Source organism: Myotis myotis, unplaced genomic scaffold, assembly GCF_014108235.1.
Source record: "Myotis myotis isolate mMyoMyo1 unplaced genomic scaffold, mMyoMyo1.p scaffold_m19_p_10, whole genome shotgun sequence".
NCBI lineage: Eukaryota > Metazoa > Chordata > Mammalia > Chiroptera > Vespertilionidae > Myotis > Myotis myotis.
This window is the reverse complement of record NW_023416314.1, coordinates 41,350,677-41,376,996: the sequence shown is the minus strand read 5'-3', so window position 1 is coordinate 41,376,996 and position 26,320 is coordinate 41,350,677. Positions and strand designations below refer to the sequence as shown.

The 26,320-nt window shown below is 40.2% G+C and overlaps 1 protein-coding gene across 17 annotated transcripts in view; it reads right to left on the bottom strand.

Annotated features, from left to right (window-relative positions):
• Positions 1–26,320, bottom strand: part of STIM1 (stromal interaction molecule 1) — a 227,183-nt gene that overhangs the window by 90,547 nt on the left and 110,316 nt on the right. For all 17 annotated transcript variants that reach the window (XR_004970392.1, XR_004970393.1, XM_036325164.1 and 14 more), the window contains one exon: positions 425–555. Coding sequence is in view for 15 of the 17 variants with exons in the window: in XM_036325164.1 (XP_036181057.1) it covers positions 425–555 (131 nt within the window). In the remaining 2 variants the exon portion in view is untranslated. The remainder of the gene's footprint in view (positions 1–424; positions 556–26,320) is intronic.

Genomic DNA, 26,320 nt, shown 5'->3' with positions numbered 1-26,320 from the left:
CCTAGAGGGCAAGATCTGTCTCGCCTTCTCTCCCACTTGCCAACACAGGGCTGAGCACAGAGTAAGAACAGATTGATGCCCTCTGTCTACAGCAGGATTGCAAGAAGATTCAGGGGGACTATAAAGACCAACCTTGGGGCTCTCTCTCCCTCTCAAATAGCACAGCTCAGTCAGTGCTGTGCTTCTAGCTGGTAGGTAAGTGGGAGCCAGTCCAGGCAGAGATACAGACATAAGGCCTGCACTCTGAACAGCTGGCTCCTGAAGGACTGCTCTGCTGAGAATCACTTCCCCTGATAGGGATGAGTTTCTAGAGAACAAGCCAGTATCAAAGCCATCTCTCCACAGGGAACAGTCTGTCTAGAGAGCTTTCAGGGACTGTTCACAAAGGAAGAGAAGAGAGCAACAGCAGGGTGAGAGGGCTCACCTCATCACTTTCTTCCACATCCACATCACCATTGGCATCATCATCCATCAGCTTGTGGATGCTGCGGACTGCATCAAAGCTGAGCTTCTCATCCTCACTGTGACACAGGGGCTTGTCAATCCGGCAAAACTCTGTACAGGAAAAGCAAGAGATAACATTACTGGGGCTGCCACCCAACCTCCATTACCCACCTGTCTCTGTCCTTAGCTTCTAGCACCTGACTCCTCATGTAGCCACTTAATCAGCTATTTATACAGAGAGAAAAGTGCTTCATCTAGCTTTAACTGCCTCCCCAAGGATTTGCTGAGCTCCCCCATTTAAGGACAATGCTTTCCCATCCTTATAGTTCTTTTGCAGGGAAGTCAAGCATGGACTAGGAATACACTAGGATCTAGGACAGTGATGGCGAACCTTTTGAGCTCGGCGTGTCAGCATTTTGAAAAACCCTAACTTAACTCTGGTGCTGTGTCACATATAGAAATTTTTTGATATTTGCAACTATAGTAAAACAAAGATTTATATTTTTGATATTTATTTTATATATTTAAATGCCATTTACCTGACCGGTTTGGCTCAGTGGATAGAGCGTCGGCCTGTGGACTCAAGGGTCCCAGGTTCGATTCCGGTCAAGGGCATGTACCTTGGTTGCGGGCACATACCCAGTAGGGAGTGTGAAGGAGGCAGCTGAATCGATGTTTCTCTCTCATCGATGTTTCTAACTCTCTATCCCTTTCCCTTCCTCTCTGTAAAAAATCAATAAAATATATTAATAAATAAATAAATAAATAAATAAATAAATGCCATTTAACAAAGAAAAAATCAACCAAAAAAATGAGTTTGCATGTCACCTCTGACACGCGTGTCATAGAGTCGCCATCACTGATCTAGGACATGAATAGGTAACTCAGAAAAAGAAAATAATATAAATGAGAGAAAATACAAATAGCCTGTGAACATAGAGAAAAGTTTAGCCTCACTAGTAATCAAATAAATACATATTCAAATATTTTTATTCACTCAATAAACAAATGTAAATTAATACAATCTTTCTAGAAACAAGAAAACACCGATTCATTCCAATGCTAAAATAATATGTAGTTTCCTTTTTGTTCACTTTGTCACTACTGGGACATATAATGGCTACCTGGAAAACCCTTCACATCATAGGCCTTCCCACAGTTACATTCAGCAAGTATCTATCAGATATCTAACGTCCAAAGCTTATCTGATTTGAAAGTTTGGGAAGTCTGAGATGCAGCTTCCTCTGTCCACCATCACCCACAGTCAGTCCTGCAGAAGTAAAACCAGAACAACAGCCTAGGCCACCCTAGTTCTTTTATGACACCTAATCATCTCTAGCCTGACCTACAGTATACAGCAGAAAGAATTTGGAAACTAGTCTTAGCTCCACAATGTGGCTCTAGGGTGGTGACTTCCTTTCTCCAGGCCTCAAGTTCATTATTTAAAAAAGACATATTTTAATTATAGTTTCAAGTATTTCTTCCAATTCCCAGATTCTAAAATTCCTTTTTCCTTTGACCCTGACCTTGATTACTACTTTCTAGGCAAAATATTCTTCTGACACCTCCAAAGAAGTTAGAAGAAAGACCCTAACTTCCCAGATAATAGAAGATGCTATCAAGAGAGAAAGCAAAGACAGGGAAGAAGCTACTGCTTCAAAGCCTTCTAGAAGGCACTGATCTAATACCTGAACACTCTAATCCATTTAATCATTTACTTGTCTGCTGGTCAGACAGTGACAAAACAGGCCATCTCCCTACCACTTGCTAGTTGCTCAAATCCTTTTAAAATCATTGGTAGCACACCTGAATCACACTGACTTGACAGATTTCTGACCCAATCGTTCATTAGTCTGCATCCACATCCACACCCAGGTTTATCCTAAGTAAAGCACAACTTCTTTTTTTTAAAAAAATACAAAAACTTTTAAATGTCCCAGATGTGATTTAATAAAAATATATTGAATACTGAAGTTCATAGATGTTAACTGATATGTCCAAAGTCAAAGGCAACTGAAGAGCCACAGAAAGAACCCATCTACTGATTCCCAGGCCAGCACTTCACCTAATTGCCTTTATGCCAAAGTGACCAGATAGCTTTAGGTTTCTTTCATCTTCTGGAAGCCACAAATGGTAATACTGGTGAGAAGTAGTATACTGAAGAAATGGCTTAATAAAAGAAAAAAGATAAGTAGTATGCATACAAAATAGTAAGATAAATAGTATGCATATACATGGAAAATAGTATCCATGTAACCATATGTTCTTCTACATTTGTCCTGCCAATTTGGAGTAAGGAGTAGAGGGTGGGCGGAAGGAGTAGTGGGTACTAATGGGAAGAGTAGAATGTAGCCAAAGATTAAGGCATTGTTTTTCACTTTCTCACCAACAAGAGCTCTTGGCATGATTTTTTCATTTATGGACTCCTATCCTACCCTTTCAAAACAATTGCAATAAAGCAATAAGTAATGACTAGTTCATAGATAAAGTACACAGCACTAAGATTAGCACAACCAATATAACACTTTCACTCCCTTATTCCTGTTTCTGTATTACTGAAAGACACATATAATTGCCCATCAGAGTCTTTTGATCAGCATAGGATATGTCCATTTAAACAGCATTTATTGAGTGCTCTTCATATGTCAGTCTCTGTAATGGGGTATAAAGATATGAATTAGATCTCACCTTTGCTCTCCAGGAGCTAAAAGTGAGGGAGATAGGCGATTAAAACACTATGTGCTAAGTGCCATAAAAGAATCAAGGTTACTCTAGAGGTCAGGAAACTTTTTCTGTAAAAGGCCAGTCAAAAAACAATTTAGGATTTAGGGGCCATATAGTTTCTGTTGCAACTACTTAGCTCTATCATTGAGCACTAAAGCAGCAATTGACAAAACAGAAGTAAATTAACTTAGCTGTGTTCCAACAAAACATTATTTACAAAAACAGGCTGTGGGCTGGATTTGACCCCTCGTTCATAGTTTGCTAACCCTTATTCTATAAAATCATTGGTAGCACACCTGAACCACACTGACTTGACAAATTTCTGACCCAATCTTTCATTAGCCTGAATAAAGGAAATGTGCCTAAGTAAAGCACAACTTATTTTTTTTAATTAATATTTTTTAAACATATATTTTTATTGGTTTCAGAGAGGGAAGGAAGAGGGAGAGAGAGCTAGAAATATCAATGATGAGAGAGAACCATTGATTGGCTGCCTCCTGCACGCCCCCCACTGGGGATCGAGCCTGCGACCCAGGCATGTGCCCTTGACTGAAATCCAACCTGGGACCCTTCAGTCCACAAGCCGACGCTCTATCCACCAAGCCAAACCAGCTAGGGCGTAAAGCACAACTTCTAATAGGCTTTTTAAAATAATGGAAATCGTTTACCAAGCTCAAGGGACTGCATGTCTCCAGGCTAAGTACCTGGAGTCAGCCAGCCCCTTTCCCAAAAGCCTATATACAACAAGTCCAAGAAGTTTATACTTCAAACAACAGGCTCTGGTTTGTAACCTGATCAAACGGACAGGTGACCTTTACTGCTGGCATCATCTGGCATAGGGAAGGATTAGAGGGATTGAAGATAAGAGAGTATAAAATCTTGATATCCCATATGGCTGTAGAATCCTGTCCAGAAGAAAGCATGATTCAGCCAAAATTCACAAGTAACTCCAACCAAGGATTTCCTAGGCTGTCTCTCTTTCCTGAGACCTTTTCTATTTTCTTTTATACATTCCAATCTGGCAAGTTTCCCAGAGCCATCTGGAAATACCTTAGAAGATCCACCAATTTAACAACACATTATTATGGCAATGGAGCCCTAGATTTGGGAGTCAGAACACATATATCAAAATCCCAGCTTTATCAGTTACAACCATATTATATTGGACAAGTTTTTTAAATTCTCTGGGCCTCCAATATTTCATTTGCAAAATGAGGATAATTATTTCTGTCCCATAAGGTTTTTTGTGAGAATTAAGACCACATTTGTTAAAACACCTAGCAGAAGGCCCTGCACAGTGTGGCTCAGTTGCTTGAGCATTGGTACCATGCATCAAAAGATTGCTGGTTCAATTCCCAGTCAAGACACCTGCCCAAATTGCAGGCTCAATCCTCAATTCACCTCTCTCTCTCTCTCTCTCTCTCTCTCTCTCTCTCTCTCTCTCTCCCTCCTCCCTCCCTCCCTCCCTCCCTCCCTCCCTCCCTCCTCTCTCTAAAATCAACAAAAACATATTTTTTTAAAAAGCGATAATATTATTTAAAAAATAAAAACACCTAGCCCTAGCCAGTTTGGCTCAGTGGATAGAGTGTCGGCACGTGGACCAGAAGGGTCCCGGGTTAAATTCTGGCCAAGGGCACAAACCTGGGTTGCAGGCTCCTCCCTGACCAGGACTCATGCAGGAGGCAACCAATCAATGTGTTTCTCTCACATAGATATTTCTCTCGGTCTTTCCCTCTCTCTTCCACTCTTTAAAAATCAATGGAAAAAATATCCTCGGGTGAGGATTAAAAAATAAAGAAATAAAGAAATACACCTAGCTGAGGGCCTGCATAAAGCTGACATTCAATACATTTGTAGTTTCCTTCTTTCCTCCAAGAGCAACAGATAAACCATTTCCATCTTCAGCCATTTTCCTTGTGAGATCATAAAGAATCAAATACAGGAAGTACAGTCCAATTAAATTGATCAGTCATATGTTCTGGTGAGATAGCAAGTAACTCTGACTCCCACAACATTTATATGTCTACCATGGGTAACATTTATCACAGTCTATTTAGTTTGTTTTCCCCATCAGACTATGATTTTTTTAAGAGCTTCGGACCATGTCTCAAGTAGTAAGCAAAAAACAGTTTTGCTATATGCTCAGTAAATGTCTTTTGAATAAATAACTAAATACCAATTCTACAATTATATGTAGGATTTTCTAAGAGAAGAATTCTAAGTAGAGAGAATAGCACAGAACCAGGTTTTGTAATTTTGGGGGTGGTTAAAATTTTTAAAACCCAAAACTCTTTGATATGTACCATATTAGAAATTAAAACACAAATTCTAATATTTAGCAATTAATTCATTTTAAAACAATAACTCTCCTATGTGTTAATATAAATACATTTTTTAAAATAATTGTTTTCTGGAAAGAACTCATGAGAAGGGTGGAACTGTTTTATATTTTTGCAAATCTCTTTAATGCCTGGCTTACTAGAAGACAGCTGCAGTCTTATTATATCTGTTTCCTCATTCAATGTGTTGTTTTGATTGAAGATCAAAACATAGATATGCAGTAAGAAGAGGCAAGAGTATTTTAATAACCTTTCATATAATTGTGAACATTCTTCCCTGATACTACACCAAAATTCGACAAGTAGATTTATTAAAGATTTGTTGCAGTACAAAATCTGAAACTATATGGATGAACTTTTTGTACTCCATGACATTAAAATCCATTGGCCTATCTTGCACTTCTAACAGATCTTTTTATCCATGTGTGATTTTGTAACACAATGCACTGGTCATTTAGAAACTACTGATTCAAGCCTTGGCCAGGTGGCTCAGTTGGTTGGAGCATCATTCCTGTACACCAAAAAGAAAAAAGGCTGTGGGTTCAATTCCCAATGAGGGCACATACCTAGGATGCAGGGGCACATACAGGAGGCAGACAATCAATTTTTCTTTCTCTCTCACCCCCCTTTTCTCATTGTCTAAAATCTAAAAACATATCCTGGGGTGAGGGGAGGAGGGAACTACTGATTCAATGAGTTAGGCAGAGCTCATTTGACACATTCATTTATACATTATCAAAATAATCACAAATATTAATATCACCACTGATTTAATCTGAAACGCTTAAAATCTGGGGAAGCTGTCAAATTCACAGTGGCAATTTTTTTAAAAATAAAAGCTGAAATTTTAGCATTGGCAACAAATATTACCAGTTATTTTCATTAAAGTAACAGACTCACTTCCTTCATTTTCAAGAAAATGTCTGCCAAATACATAAGTCTGAGTAATTATAGTTTTCTGTGTTATACTTTATTTTTGCTAATCCTCACCAAGGATATTTTTCCATTGATTTTTTTTTTTTTTTTTTTTTTTTTTTTTAGAGAGAGAGTGGAAGGGAGAGAAATATCGATGTGAGAGAGACACATTGAGTGGCTGCCTCCTGCATGAGCCCTTGACAGGGATCGAACCTGGAACCCTTCAATCCACAGGCCGACACTCTATCCACTGAGCCAAAATGGCTAGGGCTGTCTGTGTTATACTTTAAAATAAAAATAGTATTCCCTGAAAAAAAAGGAGGTAGTTCAGTTTGCAACTCAATCACACAAATGCTTTTCCTTGAAATAAACATCAAACTTCTACACACAGCAGAATATGCATAACTTCCTGTTTCATCACACAGAATACTAAAGAGACATATTCATAAGACAACAAAATTAATAAATTTTTACTTCTTTATATTAAAAACATTTTTAAAAAACTGAGAGTACCGTGAAGATGAGGAATATAATAACTAGAGCAGTTTTGTGCCACTGCTTTGATTCCTGTTAAGGTGCCAGCAGTGTTACCAACTAATTGCTTTTGCACCATCATTGCAAATGTACACAGTGAAAAAAGCAAATAGCATCTGAGCATATTATTAAAATGGATTTGACTTTCTGGACCCTTGCAAAGATCTTAGTGACTCCCATGGTATGTAGACCACGTAACCACTGGCAGGCAAAACCACAAAGTCCTTTTCCTCATGTCCAAATTTCTTCTTTCTCCAAGCAGAGTTAATCATTTACTGTTGGAAGGTCCAAAGTACTTTGTACATACTCTTGTATTAATTCTCATGCCCACCCAGAAAACAGCAAGGACTAAGTTTGATTCACACTATACCCCAGGACCTAGTATGGCCCCGCCAACATATGCCCTGTCAAGCATAAAATTGGTAAATACTGGCTGAATGAGTTGAATGAATGAATGCACAAAAGAAGGAATTAATAACCAAACATATCTCCCCAAAGTCAAGAGAATCCTTTTTTTTTAATATATATATATATATATATATATTATTGATTTCAGAGAGGAAAGGAGAGGAAGAGAGAGACAGAAACATCAATGACGAGAGAGAATCATTGATTGGCTGCTTCCTGCACACCCCCTACTGGGGATCAAATTGCAACCCAGGCATGTGCCCTTGACCAGAGTCAAACCTGGGAACCTTCAGTAGGCTGACACTCTATCCACTGAGCCAAAGCAGCTAGGGCAGCAAGAGAATTCTTGAATACAACCCAATTCCCACCACTAATATCCACCATCCACCTAATAATGCCTCTTCTCTCCCTGTCACTTTCATTTCCTATCACTAAATAGTAACTCATCCCCCAGAGAATACATGCCTGCAGGCATGCAAAGCAAAGCAGAGCCACTCCAGTTGAGCCTGACAATTGATTGTCTGATGTGAGACATAAGCCCAAAGGGAAAGAAGTGAGAAACAGCAGTCAGGGAAGACAGTACAGATTAGGGTAGAGAAGGGCACTGGTCAGACTATTCCTTAGTGCTTGACTGGAACCTGGGGAATCTGGAAATTGCTAAATTTTACCAACAGGGGCCTCATCTGTGAGAATAATTTCTCCCTTTTCACCACCTCACCCCCCAGCCAGCCCCAGGCAAGCTCTGCAGTGACTATTAATGGGATCAGAATCCCCTCCTTACCCTGGGAAAGCTCAGCAGGAATGCTAGATATAGATAGTGCTAGTGCATGCACATCAGCTGAAACTGTCCAAGTCATCTTACTTAAAGCCCTTCAGAAGCTTCTCATTCTTAAGATAAAGTTCAATTACAATTTTGAAAAGTGTTATATATGAAAACGGTAGGGTGCCTATAAGGCCCAGCATGATCGGCCACCTGTCGCCTTTGGTGTCATGTCCAGCAACTCCTTCAGTTTCCAGTTATTTCCTTTCCTCCTTTGCACACAGCACAGTGGTTCTCAACTCCTGCTGCATATTACACTCACCCAAGGAGCTCTTAAGTTGCTGATGCCCAGACCCCATCCCAGATCAATTCAATCAGTATCTCTATAAATGGGACCTAGGTATGGGTTTGGTTTGGGTAAGGGGTGTGTTTTTTGTTCTTTCTTTGAGACATAACATAAATACAGTAAAGTGCACACATACTAGTAAACATATGGATCATATGTATATATCCACGTAACCACCATCAAAATCAAGATGTAAAACATCCCCAACACTCCAGGATGACTCCCTCCCTCTGGTCCCTTTTGAATTAAGACAAGCATGACCGCTACCCACCCCCTCTCCTGACAATGGTAACCCCTATTCTGAATTTTATCATCATAGACAAGTTATGCCTATTCTTGACATTTTTCAAGATATAGCTGAAGCAATAAAATGCCCCCATTTTAAGTGAACAGTTCAATGTGTTTGACAAATATATGCGCCAATATAACCATCACCCCAATCAAAATATAGAACATTTTTATCACTCTAAATTGTTCCCACTTAACCCTTCACTGTCAACCATCATCCTGTTCCCCACAAAATCATTGATTGATTTCTATAATTATATCTTAGTTTTGTATGTTCTAGAACTTCAAGTAAGTGTAATCATCAGTATGTTCTCTTTTCTGTCTGGCTTCTTTTGCTCAGCATGATTTGAGATTCTATCATGTTCTTTACTATCAATAGTTTCTTCCTTTTTATCACTGAGTAGTAGTATTCCAATGATTAGATGTACCACTGTTTATCCATTCATCAGTTTTTAGCTACCTATACATATAAAAGCCTGTGACTGTCCAACCGTCTGACCGGTAGCTATGACATGCAATGACCACCAGAGGGGCAGGTGCTCCAACCGGTAGCCATGATGTGCACTGACCACCAGGGGGCAGAGGCTCAACGCAGGAGCTGCTGAGCTGCAGTGACTTGGCAGTGGCGGTTCTTGGGTGATGCACCCAGAACCAAAGAGGAGGGAGCACGATTCCAGGGTGTGTCACCTGAGAACCACCCTCGCGCAATCTGGGACCCCTCAGGGGATGTCAGAGAACCAGTTTCGACCCTATTCCCACAGGCCAGGCTGAGGGACCCCACCAGTGCACGAATCTGTGCACCGGGCCTCTAGTTACAAATAAAGTGAATAACTTTTTATTTATTTATTTTTAAATATATTTTATTGATTTCTTACAGAGAGGAAGGGAGAGAGATAGAGAGTTAGAAACATCGATGAGAGAGTAACATCGATCAGCTGCCTCCTGCACACCCCCTGGGGATGTGCCTGCAACCCAGGTACATGCCCTTGACTGGAATCGAACCTGGGACCTTTCAGTCTGCAGGCCGACGCTCTATCCACTGAGCCAAACCGGTTTCGGCACAAATAAAGTGAATAACTTTTTAAAGTGAAAATGAGTTCTCATTTTTATCTTGAGTTCCACTTGGAGTGGACTGCTAGGTTATATAATAGGGGTATGTTTAACTTTTATTTTTTTTAATTGATTTCAGAGAGGAAGGGAGAGGGAGAAATAGATAAAAACATCAATGATGAGAACCACTGATTGGCTGCCCCCTGCACACCCCACACTGGGGATTGAGCCCGCAACCCAGGCACATACCCTTGGCTGAAATCGAACCCAGGACCCTTCAATCCGCAGGCTGATGCTCTATCCACTGAGCCAAACCAGCTAGGGCTGAATAACTTTTAAAATAATGACATTCTGTTTTCCAAAATAGTTGTATCATTTTATAATCCCAACAGTAACCACCAGTTTGAAGCACCAATCCTGTTGCTGCATATACTGTCTTTTACTTGGTGACACTAATGTGTAGCCAAGGTTAAGAATCACCTAGAATTCCTTTTATGTGAAAGGCTCTTCATTCCTTTTTGACCTGCAAACTCTGACTTGATGCTGCTGGTTTCAGTTTAAATACTTTTTCTTCAAAGACTCTTCCTTGACTCATCTCTCACAAACTGGTTTAGGTCCACATTGTACATTCTCCAAAGCACCTATATTTTTCATCGATAACACTTCACTATTGTAATTATTTGTGTGATAATTCACTTAATGTCTGTTTTCTCCACTAAACTGTAAGGTTCATAGCAGCAGGAATCATGGCTGTCTTCCTTATGGTTGAATTCTGGCTTCTAGCCAATACCTAATACCTAGCAAAGTCCCTGGCATACCCACTGATCTTCAATAAACATTTGTTGAATGAACAAATGAATGCCCAGATGAACTTGTTGCATGAAGAGACAAATTCAAACAGTGATGAACAATACTTTTTGCCATCAAAAAGTACTAGAATGAGCACAACATGAATTACAAAGATACAAAGTAGAATATGTTAAGAGGCAAGAAACCAGAGGTAATCCAGTTTGAACAAGTAGAAGACAGTGTGGGCAGAGGGAGAGCAATCCAAGCAAAACAGGCCCAAGAGCAAGAAGCACAGTATTTCACATAGTTTGATTTATTAAAGGACCCAAAGTCAAAGGGTTCTTTTTACCAACCTTGCAAAAGCTCTGAACATAGAGTGGGAGTAATGGATGTTGGGATTCCTCATTATATTAAAACTCCAAATGGCAGAGTCGAAGGGGCTTTGAAGGGTCACTGCTCAATTTACAACTAGAGGACTGGAAGGCCATGAAATGGGATTGTTTTGCTCTAGGTTGGCCAACAAAACAATGGCAGAACCAGATTCAAAGCCACACAACTTCCTATACCATGTCCTGAGCAAGGAGAGATCCAGATGAGTCTGTGCAAAAGGGTTCTCTAGAACTACTAATTCTTACTCTCCAAGGCCAACAAATATGGGCAGGTTCCAGCAGTAACTTTTAGTCTATTAAGGGCAAACACAGAAGTTCTAATTGGGCTTCTGCCATTCCCCAAGCAGGATAAAACAAAACTTTCTGGTTTTGTTTTAACTCCTTCAGTGTCCCACACTAGCCAAAGGCAAGCCCTTCCTCGTTAGAAACAAAGTTTTAAAAGGCACTAGGGAAGAAATACTGAGTCTCTGGTATATTCTGCTAGGAAGAGCAAAAAGAGCAAAGGAATATGCTTTTTTTAAAAAAATTCTTTATTCTTTAAAGTATTACATAAGTCTCCTTTTCCCCCCATTCACCACTCCCCGGCCGCCCCACCCCCTAGCACATGCCCTTAAGCCCCCCCCCCCCCCCCCCCCCGCCGTCTGTGTCCATTGGTTATGCTCATATGCATGCATACAAGTCCTTTGGTTGATCTCTTACCTTCTGTTTCAGCATATGAAAACTAATCATCTGCTAGAAAAGATGAAGAAATCATCAGTCCTACCGGGGGAAGAAGGGGTTTTAACCTCAACCACCCCTGTTGTGTCCCATTTCTACTTTTTTGCTCCTCTCAGTATTCTTTTTCTTCAAACTTTGATCTCACACAAGAAGCCTCCTTCCAGAAGAAAATGGCTAATCCTAAAGTTAGTCTCCACCAAGCAGGCCATGACCTCAATATTTCAGGCTTTTGGTGCAGGGGCCTTCTAGCTGTTCTGACCCCCCCCCCCCCCCCCCCCCCCCGCCCATGTCTCCTCTTGAGTCTCCTGCAGGGCTTTGAATTCTTGTCCATCTGCTTAACAGCCCATTTGCCTGCCCTTTTACTACTATTACCTTTCTGACAGACTGAAAAGTTCAGTGCTCACATGCTGTTATGTCACACACATAAGTTTCTATCAGCTATTTGCTGAACACTGAACCAGCTATGGCTGAACTAGCCAAAGACACTGGGAGTACAAAGAAAAGTAAGACATACTTCTCTGGCCTCCACCCAACTTCCTCTCTACCCCTAACACCCAACATTTAAAATACATGCTGAACTGCAGAAGTGGTGGATGTGGATCTTTGACTTCTAACTTCCTTATATCTTGATTACTGCTGAGGATTAATTTTCTTATTTGAAAAATCAGTAAAGGCCTGTAAATACAGCAAAGCCCTATAAAAATATTAGTCATTCATTTTTCATTTCTCTATTCTTTGCTTTCCCTGGGAGTCTTATCTTCCCAACTACATCAAGAGGAGGCTGATTTTTCTGGTGTTCTGCTGTGTCTAGCCCAGTGCTGGGCAACACAATATCTGGTCAAAGGACAACTGAAAGCTGCATAAAGATTTTGAAGATACGCTTTCTTAGCCTTGGGGTCCCATACACCACACGTCTTTATAGTCTAAAGCTATTTGTGCCAAGAACTGTAACAGACCCAGAGAAATTAAATCAACACATACTTGTTCAAAAGCTACCCTAAATTCTCTGACCTGGCGTCTAACCCAAACATTCTTGTGTTCTGGCCAGCACTTGTCAGGGATTGAGATGGCCAAAAAATAATTACAGACAACTCAAAACTTTTCTGCTGGGAAAAGTTTCCTAAAAGTGGTGGGGTGGGCACCCATGCCCTTGCCTAGATAGAGACTTTGCACCCATTAGTGGGCCCTCTAGATTTACACCCTTCTAGAGGTGCTGGCTCCCAACAATCAGTCCTGATCACAGCAGCCCTAAGAGCACAGTGATAAATGCCTTGAAGATATAAACACTGAGGAGCCAGGCACACCACTGCCTGGGGTAAAAACAATGTGGATTCCGGTTTCTATAGCAACAAGAGGTCATCTTCAAGTCTCCCAGGCCCATTGCTGGCTAACTGACCAGAGAACACAATCTTGGGCTCCAAAAGAGACCAGAACTAGAAGAGAGCTTCCCATCATCTTTCTGTCCCACATAAGCCTCCATTCAAACAATACAACGAAAATAACTGATCCCCCTTCTTCTTAAGATAATCAAGAACATCTACTGGGAAACCTTGCAGTAGGGATGAGCATTCCAAGAACTAGGTGGGCAGTCCTTCCTTACCTAATTCAGTTCTCAGCTATGGTAGCAGAGTGTCTCCCCTGAATGGGGACTATCAAGAATGAAGTGTGCCTGGGCCTCCTTATAGCCCAACCTCCCAACCCTGCTCGCTCATCTGCACAAGCCTGATGTGATTTCTGAGGAAAGGCCTCTAGGTCAAAGCATATTTCAGCTCACAGAGAACTAAGTTCAAGTCTAATACATCTTACCAGGGTTTACTATAACTGATTTCCTCACTGATCTCCCTGTCTCTGCTCTAGTTTCTCTCAAACTCATCCTCTACCAAAACAGTTGGTATAGCCCTAACCGGTTTGGCTTAGTGGAGAGAGTGTCAGCTTGTTGACTCAAGGGTCCCAGGTTGATTCCAGTCAAGGGCATGTACCTTGGCTGTGGGCACATCCCCAGTAGGGGGTGTGCAGGAGGCAGCTGATCGCTGTTTCTAACTCTCTATCCCTCTCCCTACCTCTCTGCAAAAAAATCAATAAAATATATTTTAAAAAACAAACAAAAAAACCCAGTTGGTATAATTTTTCTAAAATTCAAATCTGAGTAGACCAATCTCCTGAATAAAATCCTTCACAGGTTCACACAAAAACCTGTACATAAATGTTTATAGATGCTTTATGTGTAATAGCCAAAAACTGGAATCAGTCCATATGTCTATTCAACAGGTGAATGGTTATTTAAACTCTGGTACTTATGTACAATGAAATACTACTCAGCAACAAAATGGAGCCAAGTAATGATACACATAACTACATGGATGAACTTCCAGGGAATTATGCTGAGAAAAAAGAGTCAATCCCAAAAAATTTACCTATTCTATGATTCCATTTATATAACATATTTTTGAAAGTATAAAATTTTAGAAATGTTAGGGACAGGAAAGTGGGCAGGAGGAAAGGCTATGGTTATAGAAGAGCAAGGATCTTTGTGCATTAGAAAAGAACTTACACACATACATATACACACATGAGTACAGTAAAACTGAGGAAATCTGAACAAGATTGGTGGATTTTCTTTCAATGTCAGTATTCTGGTTGTGATAGTCTACTACAGGTTTTCAAAATGTTACTGTGAAGGAAACTTTGCACAATTTCCCTGTGATTTCTCTGTATTATTTCTTAAAACTGCATGTAAATCTACAATTATCTCAACAACAATTTTTTAAATCTTTATTGTTGAAAGTATTACATATGTCCTTTTTTAACAAAAATTTTAACTTAAAAAAGCTCTTTGCAGGGCTCCCAAATTCCTATAACAGTAATTCCTAACATTTTTCAATGAGGAATTCAAAATAGCTCCACATAATAATAGTTGTATTTTTAGTATCCACTGATTTAAAAATGTTTGATTGAACCAAACCGGAGTAGCCTCAGTTGGTTGAGCATTGTCCCATGCACCGAAAGGTTGCCAGTTCGATTCTAGGTCAGGGCACAAACCTGGGTTTCAGGTTTGATCCCCAGTCAGGGAGCATAGGAAAGGCAACTGATGGATATTTCTCTCACATGTCTCTCTCTCTCTCTCTCTTCTCTCTCTCTCTCTCTCTCTCTCTCTCTCTCTCTCTCTCTCTCTCTCTCTCTCTCTCTCTCCCCTCTCTCTCTCTCCCCCTCAGCATGTCCTTGGGTGAGGATTAAAAAAAAAGAAAAGATTGATTGAGAAAATAATATGGATTCATGAAACACCTTTCAAGGATCCCCCGCCTTCCCCCCTCCCCCCACCTTTCAGGGCTTCTTATTCCTGAGATTGGGAACCATTGGCCTATATAAAGAATATCAGGTAGCAAAGCATACAAAGCTTTCAAGAGTAGTCCCTACCACGTTCTCTAGTCGTACTCCATGCCACCCACTCAACTTCTTTCAATTCCATAAATAGCAAGGCTCACTTTGTGGCTTTGTACATAATGCTCCCACTGACTGCAGTATCCTTGCCCCATTCTAAATCTAATTCCTACTCAAGTTTCAAGATTCTACTTAGGCTTTTTCTAATTCCTCCAGCAAGTCTTGTCTACACTGACTCCTAGGATTAGAGTTAGATTAGAAGCCCTTCTTCTGTGCTCTCATAGTCCCTAAGATTCTATCACAACTTAGACCAATTATTTAACCTCTCTATGCCTCTGTTTCATTTTCTTTAAAATAAGGAGAAAATAGTACCTACCTCATAAGACTTATAAGAATGAAATGTGTTTTTCAAAAATAATGAAATTAGTTAATACATATAAAGTATTTCTAATGGAGCACTACACACAATAAGTGTTCAATCACTATCAAGTTGTTTCTGTTGTAACTGTTTAACCACTACATTGAAAAATCCAGCAGGAACTTATATTTGTATCCATCTCTAGTATGGCATATAGGTGCTTGGTAAATATTTGGTAAAAGAATTAAGGAATCTATGGTTGAGGTAGGGAGGTAGAACTGAAGTCAGTGGTAGAACTGGGGATCTAGAGAATTGGGAATTACTGCTAATAGCAAAAGGTAAGTATAGATAAGAGCCAGGAATAAGGTCACCATCTTAAGCACAGAAAGACTCTATTACAGATTACTGAGAACTTAGGTGAACAAACTCAGGTGAGAACTACTAAATTATACATATCTTCTAAACTGGCTGTACTCAATTATTATGTAGGGCTCCTTTGATTTGTCATTGTAACATTAATATTGAGCTGAAAAAGTTATTTAACCTTTGGGAGGCACTGTTTCTTCATTTGTAAAATTGTGGCATAATAATAGTTTTCTAAGTATCTAAGATTACAAAAGCAAACTAGCCCATTGATTAAAGTAAAACCAGTTTTTTTTCTGAATAAATGTTATATTTTCCCCTTATCTTAATTTTTTTGTCTTAAAATTTTAAGAAGAAAAGTGATAAGTCTCTTGGACAATAACTGCCTAGATGAAGAGAGAGATGTATGTGAAACTGACTTATATAAAGCACCAGAGTTGATAAAGGGTAGATGGTTACCTAGAATTACTCTTCCTCCAGCTCCTCATGTTTAAGACTTACTGACCCTTCAAGGCCCAGGGAACCTTTCCACCAGGAAACCTTCATTAACCACTCCAGGCCCCATGAGTCTTCCCCTTGGAGGTCAGAGCACTGAGCACAGTCTAGTCCAGTGATGACAAACCTTTTGAGTTCAGCGTGTCAGCATTTTGAAAACCCTAGCTTAACTCTGGTGCCGTGTCACATATAGAAATTTTTTGATATTTGCAACCATAGTAAAACAAAGATTTTACTATCACTGGAAACAACACCTTATAAGTTTTCTTCTAACCATAATTGAATTCCGTCTCCAGCTGCCCTGTTAGCTCCACTGCAGTGGGACTTGAGTATCCTCCTGCTATCTCAACAAGAATAGAAGTAAGTACATTATAACTGTCTAAGTAAGAAAGGCGGGATAAATATGTCAGAAACTATGCTGGGACTTCTACATCTGTTGTCTCTTTTATCAGTTTGTATAGTTAGTACTTTCATTATCCCTAATTTGGAAGGAGGAAACTAAGGTCTAGATCAGTGGTGGCGAACCTATGACACGCATGTCAGAGGTGACACACGAACTCATTTTTTTGGTTGATTTTTCTTTGTTAAATGGCATTTAAATATATAAAATAAATATCAAAAATATAAATCTTTGTTTTACTATGGTTGCAAATATCAAAAAATTTCTATATGTGACACGGCACCAGAGTTAAGTTAGGGTTTTTCAAAATGCTGACACGCCGAGCTCAAACGGCTCGCCATCACTGGTCTAGATACACTGACTTGCTGAAATCACACATATGGTGAATGCAGGGCTGGAACTGGGATATTGTCTGTCTCCAGAGTCCTGATAAGAATAACTGCATACTGGTGTCCACCTGATTTGTTGAGCAATTCAATCATACCAACTCTCCACCTCAACTCCTCTCTGTTGCCAATCTGGACCTGGGGTAGCTGTTCAGCTTCCTTTCTTCCTTTTATTTTTCCCCATATAGGAAATGCAAAGGGAGCACCGCTGGATCCCCTCCCAGGGTGGGAATATGCCAAAGAAACAGGCTAAACAGAGAATCCTTTGGGGGGGGGGGGGGGAGGGTAAAAGGGATGTAAATATTCATATCCTGTAATATCAGAACCAGAAAGACTCACTAGTTAAACTCTCTGGTTTTACAGATGACGACACTGAACTCTGAGAGGGGAATCACTTGCCTAAGGTCACAGAGCTGAATAGAATCTGAAAACCTGTCTCCCAATTCCCAAATTGAGGCTCATTTTGGTGTATCCTACACCAAGCAATGGAGAGAGAACTGAAGTACGACCGACCAGTCAGGCCTGTCACTAAGTGAAAAACCCAAATGCTGTAAACACAGGAAATGGGCTGGGATAAGGTTCAGAGGGAGCAGCAACCTTTGCCAAGTTAGAAGTGTTCAAGGGTTTCCTGTCCACAGCTATTAACCGTTGCAGAAATGCTCCAGAAAGCAATACAAAATGGAGGGGAGAAAAGGAGGAGAAAATATTCAGGCCTAGAAGAGACTTTATAAATTATTCAGTACAATCTCTTAGGCGTTACAGATGAGGAAGCTAAGTACCTCCCAAAAACATGATTTGTCTAAACTCAGAATTTAGGGACCCTTAGAAACCACTTACTTGGTCAAATCCTTTAATTTAATGCTGGTAAGCCTGATACCCAGAGAGGGAAAGAGACTTACTAGTACACAAGGTCACACAGCTAGACAGTGGCAGAGCCAGCACTGAAATTCAGTTTTTCTACCTTACAGGCCAGTGTGCTTCTCACTGGTTAAAATCAACTAGATAAAGTGATTTACCTCCAATGATGTGGGGGCTATTTTGGCCTTGGAAAAAGTACAACAGGTTAGGAAACTGAAAAAAAGCAGGATGTAGTAACAGCTAACAAAGAATGACAAGGTCCAAACAGAGCAAGCTTAAAGGAGCCAAACAAAAGTGCTCTGGCTGATTAAGACACTTTGTAAAACTAAGAGTCAGAAAAAAAAAAAATCTGGCTATTCTAGGAACTTAGAATCGAGAAAGAACAAGCAGGGCAGGCAGACTGAAAAGGCTGGAAACACTAAGGGAAATCCCAAGGTACTACACTTCCTTGTTCTGTCCTAAACCCAAATATCCAGAAAACATCACCTCAGAAGCAACTCAGTGTTCAGCAGGCTATGAGGGGGGTACTATAGGAAGTAGCAGATTTCTCGGCCCCACATACACACAGCTGGCAAGTATGGAGGGGAACTACATTTACACGATACCTAGAATTTAATATATATTCAACTCTCACATCAGCCCTGCAAGAAGAAGATTATGATTTCTATTAACATATAGAAACTGGAGCTTAGAAAAGACAAGTCTCTTGGGCACAGTCAAAAAGTTAGTATCTGTATATGGCAGATTTAGTAGTCAAACTTAAATTTCATTTAAGAAATTCTTAACCCACAACCAACATCATACGCAATGGGCAAAAACTATAAGAATTTCCTTTTAAGATCGGGAACAAGAGAAGGATGGCCACGTTCACCACTCTTATTCAACATAGTACTGGGAGTTCTAACCACAGCAATCAGACAAGAAGAAAAAAATAAAAGGCATCCAAATTTAAAAGGAAGACTGTCATTACTTGCAGATGACATGATACTATATATCGAGAACCCTAAATATTCTACACAAAAAATACTAGAACTGATAAATTAATTCAGTAAAGTAGCAGGATACAAAATAAATACCCAGAAATCAGTTGCATTTTTATACACCAATAATAAACTATTAGAAAGGGAGACTAAGAAAACAATCCCATTTACAACTGCATCAAAAAACTACCTAAAAATAAATTTAACCAAGTATGTAAAAGACTTCTACCCAGAAAATTATAAGACACTGAAGAAAGAAATTAAAGAAGATACAAATAACTGGAAGCATATACCATGTTCATGTGTTAAGAAGAATTAACATCATTAACATGTCCATACTATCCAAAGCAATCTATAGATTCAATGCAATTCCTATCAAGATACCAATGGTATAGTTCACAGAATTAGAACAAATATTCCAAAAATGTATATGGAACCACAAAAGACCCTGAATACCCACAGCAATCTTGAGAGAGAACAAAGTTAGAGGAATCACATTACCTGATATCAAAATATATCACAAGACCATAGTAATCAAAACAGCATGGTACTACCCTGGCCAGTTTGGCTCAGTGGATAGAGTGTTGGCCTGCAGACTGAAGGGTCCCGGGTTCAGTTCCGGTTGGGGGCACATGCCCAGGATGCGGGCTCGATCCCCAGTGTGGGGTGTGCGGGAGGTAGCTGGTCGATGGTTCTCTCTTATCATTGATGTTTCTGTCTCTCTCTCTCTTCTCCCTTCCTCTCTGAAATCAATAAAAATATTTTTTTAAAAACTAAATGTCAACTGTAAATGGAAATTTAAAAAGAAAAACAGTATGGTACTGGGATAAAAACAGATATATAGATGAATGGAACAGAATAGTGATCCGAGAAATAAACCCATACCTTTATAGTCAGTTAATATTTGACAAAGGAGGCAAAATCATACAATGGAGTAAAGACAGTTTCTTCAATAAAAGGAATTGGAAAAATTGAACAGATATGTGCCAAAAAAATGAAACTAGACCATCTTCTTACACCATACACAAAAATAAACTTTAAAATCTTAGAAGAAAACATAGATAGTAAAATTTTGGACATTTATTATAGCAATATTTTTTGTAATATTATCTACTCGGGCAAGGGAAACAAAAGAAAAAATAAACAAATGGGACTACATCAAACAAAAAACCTTTTGCACAGCAAAAGAAACCATCAACAAAATGAAAAGACAACCCACTGCATGGTTGAACCTATCTACCAATGATACTTCTGATAAGGAGTTGATACCCAAAATTTAGAAACACACACACACACAATTTAAAAATGGGTAAAGGACCTGAATAGATACTTCTCCAAAGATGGCCACTAGACACATGAAAAACTGCCCAACGTTACTAATCATCAGAGAAATGCAAATTAAAACCACAATGAGATATCATTTCACACCTGTCAGAATGGTTATCATCAATAGATTAATAACCAACAAGTGTTGGTAAGGATGTGGTAGGGATGCAGATCGGTGCAGCAAAAGTGGAAAGCAGTATGGAGTTACCTCAAAAAATTAAAAATGAAACTACCTTGTGATCCAGCAATTCCACTTCTGGGAATATATACAAAGAAACCCAAAATACTAATTTGAAAGAATATATGCATCCCTCTGTTCACTGCAGCATTATTTACAATAGCCAAGATTTGGAAATGGCCCAAGTACCCATCAGTAGATGAGTGGATAAAAAAGTTGTGGTACATTTACACAATAGAATAGTACTTGGACGTAAAAAAAAAAAAAAAAAGGGAAATCTCACCCTTTCTGACAGCATGGATGAACCTGGAGAGCATTATGCTAAGTAAAATAAGCCAGTCAAAGAAAGACCAGGACCATATGATTTCACTTATATGTGGAATCTAATGAACAAAATAAACTAACAAATAAAATAGAAACAGATCATAGAGAAGAGACTGACACTGGTTAGAGGGGAGGGGCGTTGTGGAGGCAGAAAAGGTAGAGGGAGGTAGAAAAGAGCATAGGGGGATAAATGGTGATGAAAGGAGACTTGAATTATGGTGGTGAACACACAATACAATATACAGATGATGTTTTATAGAATTGTATACCTGAAACCTACATAATTTTATTAACCAATGTCACAATTCAATTTAAAAAAAAGAAATTCTTAGCAAGTACCTGCTGTTTCAACCCTGTGATAAGGGTTGAATACAATGAAAAAGGCTAGAGATACAATGAAAAAATAAACATGTTCCCTGGTTTATGGGAGTTCCAATTAGGTAAATGACTATTAACTAATAACCTACACTAATAAAAGAGAAAGATGCAAATTGACCGGACCATCACGACACCCACCAGCCAATGAGGACTGAGTATGCAAATTAACCCAACAAAGATGGTGGGTTAATTTGCATACACAGGCACCGCCCCAGCCACTCCAGGCCTCTGGGCAGCGTGGGAAGGCAGAAAGGCAGCTCCAGACAGGACCGAAGGCAGTGCCAGCAGCCAGGGGAAGGAAGGCCCATTCTTGCACAAATCTTCATGCATCGGGCCTCTAGTTATTATAATAATACATACATGTTTGAATGTTTACTATATACCAGGCACTTTCCACCTCATTTAATTCTCACAGTAACTCAGTGAGGCAGTTACTATTATTCTCCTCATTTTACAGATAGGAAACTAAGGCACAGAAAAATTAAGTTACTTGTTTAAGAGCACACAGCCAGTAAGTTGTAAATATAAAGATTCAAACCCATGCAGCTTGACTAGAAAGCCTATATTCTTTTTTATTTTATGAATTTTAAAAATATATATATTTTTTATTGATTTCAGAGAGGGAGAGAGAGAGAGAAACATCAATGGTGAGAGAGAATCATTGACTGGCTGCCTCCTGCACACCCTACACTGGGGCTCAAGCCCGCAACCCGGGCATGTGCCCTGACCAGGAATTGAACCATGACCTCCTGGTTCATAGATCAATGTTCAACCACTGAGCCACATCAGCCAGACAGCCTATCTATACTAATAAAAGGGTAACATGCTGATTAGACCAGACATCTTCTGGACATCCTTCTGGACAAAGCCACAGTGGCGGGGGCCGAGGCAGAGGCAGTTAGGGGCGATCAGGCCGGCAGGGGAGAGTGGTTAGGGGTGATCAGGCAGGCAGGCAGGTGAGCAGTTAGGAGCCAGTGGTCCCAGATGTGAGAAGGATGTCCGACTGCCAGTTTAGGCCCGATCCCTGTGGGAATCTGCAGGTGGACATTCCCCGAGGGGTCCTGGATTGGAGAGGGTGCAGGGCAGGCTGAGGGACCCCCGCCCCGTGCACCCTATATAATAAAAGGGTAATACGCAAATTGACACTAACAGCAGAATGACCAGAACGACCGCTCGACCAGTCACTATGAGGCACACTGACCACCTCTCAGTTCCTTTCCCCGGCCAGCAGGCTTCCATCACCTGATGGCGAACGGAGAACTGGAGAGTGGGTGGCAGCAGGGGGTGGGGCCGGCTGCAGGCAGCCAGGGAAGATGGCCCTGATCACAGGCCAGGCCTAGGGATCGTACTTGCGCACGAATTTCATGTGCCAGGCCTCTAGTATTCTTAATACCTACCTATGTAAACACAATGGCAAGACAGCTTGGTACATGCTCTGATGGAGGTAAGTCAGAGACAATAGAGGTTTTTACTGGGACAACTGGCCTTACAGTCATCCCCATCTATCTATCTATAATAATAAAAGTGTAATATGCTAATTAGACCAGACATCCTTCCAGACAAAGCCAGGGCTGTGAGGGAAGCCGGGGTCCTGGGTACCTGCCAGTGGCCGGAGGGAAGCTCGGGTCCCAGGTGCCAGAGGGAAGCCGGTGCTGGTAGCCAGGGGAAGGAAGGTCTACTTTTTGCATGAATTTTGTGCATCAGGCCTCTAGTTATATAGTTTCTATACTCTTTTCCTGCTCTGATCAGAGCACCATCATCTTTGTTCTGCTTTCTCAACCAACATCTCACAAATCCTCACAACAGTCAAAGGAGTCAGATAGGGCAGATATTACTGATCCCACTAAATAAATGAGGAAAATAAGACCAATAGAGCAGCAATGGTTTTTCCTAGGTGGTCTAGGGAGTTGGTGACGGAAGAAAGTCAATCTCTTGACTTCTGCTCTTTCTACTAGACTACTCTGACTCATCACAAAAAGGAAAAATCCAAAACATGGTATTGAAGAAGAGTTAAAAACTCTAGATTTCTCTGACCATTCTCTTTTCATCTTACCATCACTCCCATTCCCACTCCTCTCTCCACCCCTCATTACACATGTACACAAACCAAACTCTGCTTACATATACCCATGCATCCTCCCTTGATGCCTCAAAGTCAATGACTTAGTCAGTGCATTGATCAACCACAAGTCTTGGTTTCCATTAGACACAATGTCCTTAGGGAAACATTCCCCTCCACCAGCTCATTCTCAGTGCACAGATCTTTAAATGGCAATTAAGGAAAAGAGAGGAATGCTGAAAAAGAAATGGCAAGGGGAAACACCCTATGAGGGGAGAACATTTCATACCATTTGAAGTCTATACAGAAGACATCAAATTTGGCCCAAGCCTGAGGTTTACCCACCAAATTAACTCTGGTGGGATCTTGAGTTTCTAATAAGGAAAAGTACTAAAATTCCTCCATTAACTCATTCAGTCAGTCACTCTTCATTACTGATGTTCATTTTGTGTACAACTTATATGTTAGAGCCACACAATTAAAAAACAACAAAAAACTGCGTTCAAAAGCTTACCTTTTAGCCCGGCCAGTGTGGCTCAGTGGTTGAGCATCAACCTCTGAACCAGGAGGTCACAGTTCAATTCCCAGTCAGGGCATATGCCCAGGTTGCAGGCTCATCCCCAGTGTGGGGCATGCAGGAGACAGCAAATCAATGATTCTCATCATTGATATTTCTATCTCTCTCTCCCTCTCCCTTCTTCTCTGAAATCAATAAAAACATATTTTAAAATAAAAATTAAAATATATATAATGATTTTTTTAAAAGCTTACCTTTTAGTTTTTGATTCCTTGTTAGAGATGGAGTCATTTTTCAACTAATTCATTTGCTTCTATTGTTTATGTGAACTTCATATATAATTTGTTTTCTTTAAGTCTTACTAATATGACTATGGGAGATATATGAAGAGGAAGAATGAAGAAAAGTTGTGTTTGTTCTTTGTTGTATTTTTCCATGTATTCCAGAAGATTTTTTATTTTTGAGGGGAACTTGAATTGGCATGTGGTTCTTTGGGAAAAAGCTATGGTCACTAGCAAATAACATTTTTTTTTTTTACTAAAGCACAATAGCATTATGGGAAGTGGGGGTGGGGGTGGGGGTGGGGGGGACTTAACCTACTAGTGGAGAAGACAGTAATCAGGATATAAGGAAATACCAAGTTCTGTGGAAGCAAGATGATTAATTCTCTCTTAAGGGTCAGGGAAAGCCTTCCCAGAGAAGACATTATTGGCTTGGCCTTAGGGAATATGGGATATCTGAATGCTAGAATGCTGAACCTGCAAAAACAGGGTTGGAGTGGTCTCTAAGGGTAAACTAAAGAGTCCTGGGTTCCTAACAGAAGAGTTGCCTTGGGATAAAAAAAATATACTATAGCCCTGGTTGCTTTAAAAATGATATTATTGCCCAGACTTAGGATGGTATGAAATGTTCTCCCCTCATAGGGTGTTTCCCCTCACCATTCCTTTTTCAACATTCTCTTTTCCTTAACTGCCATTTAAAGATCTGTGCACTGAGAATAAGCTGGTGGCTCAGTTGGTCGGGCATCATCCCATGTACCAAAAGATGGCTAGTTCAATTCCCGGTCAGGGTATGTGCCCTGATTGTGGACTCTATCCCCAGTAGGCGATGTGCAGGAAGCAGCCTATCGATGTTTTACTCTCACATCAATATTTCTCTGTCTCCCTCTCATTTCCTCTCTCTTTAAAAATCAATGAACTATTCTTTTTAAAAAATGATATTATCCCTCTGAGGCATATGCTCCAGGTAAAGTCCATCAAACTCTGTAAAGGACCTAGCTCTACCTTGCACTCATACAGACCCAAAGCTCTGAGCATAAGATTACAACTCTGCTAGAGATTTCTCTATCTTGCCTTCACACACTTCTGCTTCCTGCCTTGCAAACTGGCTCCCACAGCAGCCAAAGCCACCTTATCTCTCAAAGAGCTCAGCTAGAGATACAACCATTAATGGTCTTAATATTTAAAGCCAGTTAAAATGAGAAATGTTCCAGTTCAAATGCAACTTTCAGTAGTTTAACCTTGAGCTGGCCAAAGATGAAGACAAAAGTCCTATAATGATACACAAACACAAAGTAAAGCAAATAGTTCCTGCCAAACCACAGTCCATTCAGTGGATTCCCAAAATCCAGTAGTCCCTGCCACCCTACCCACCCATCAGCAAACTCATGTTCCAGCTAGGCCCAGTTTAGGCACATAGCACAAGCAGCACTGGAAAGAAGGTAGATAAGCAGGTTCTCAGGCCCTTCCCTGAAGTACAATCCAAATGAAAGAGAGTAGCTGCCAGCTCAGCCTGGCCCTGTGGGATTTGGAAATCTGCAAAAAAGCTGGCAATGTGCTACCCAACCACCACAGACCACTCTTCTCAGGAAATGAGGGCTACTTGTACAGTCCACATAATGAGACTGCTGCATGCAATCTAGATATTATAATGACCATTTAAGAAGCATTGCTCTGGAATAGAGAAACTGTGTTGAAGTGTGGCTGCTAACTTAATCATACACTATACCCATTCTCACTTCCATGCAGTCCCCCAATGAGCAAATTCTACCCTACCTTCAAGCAAAATCTAATGCCTCCTCTGAGGGGACCTTCTGGCCTCCTACAGTTCTCAACGATCACACTATTTTATTTGGGCAACATTTATCCTCCCAAAAAATATGCAGCAATGCTTTTCCTATGACAGCACTGATGAGTGTGGTATTGCTGCATTTCCCTCAGTTAATGCATCAGCATTTTATTTATTTATTTATTTTTATTTTTTAAATTTTTTTTAATTTTAGTAAATCTTTATTGTTCAGATTATTACATTTGTTCCTCTTTTTTTCCCCCCATAGCTCCCCTCCACCCAATTCCCACCCCACCCTCTGCCCTTACCCCCCCACTGTCCTCATCCATAGGTGCACAATTTTTGTCCAGTCTCTTCCCGCATCTTCCACACCCCTTTCCCCACCAAGAATAGTGAGTCCATTCCCTTTCTATGTCCCTGATTCTATTATAATCACCAGTTCATTCTGTTCATCAGATTATTTATTCACTTGATTCTTAGATTCACTTACTGATAGATGCATATTTGTTGTTCAAAATTAGTATCTTTACCTTTTTCTTCTTCTTCCTCT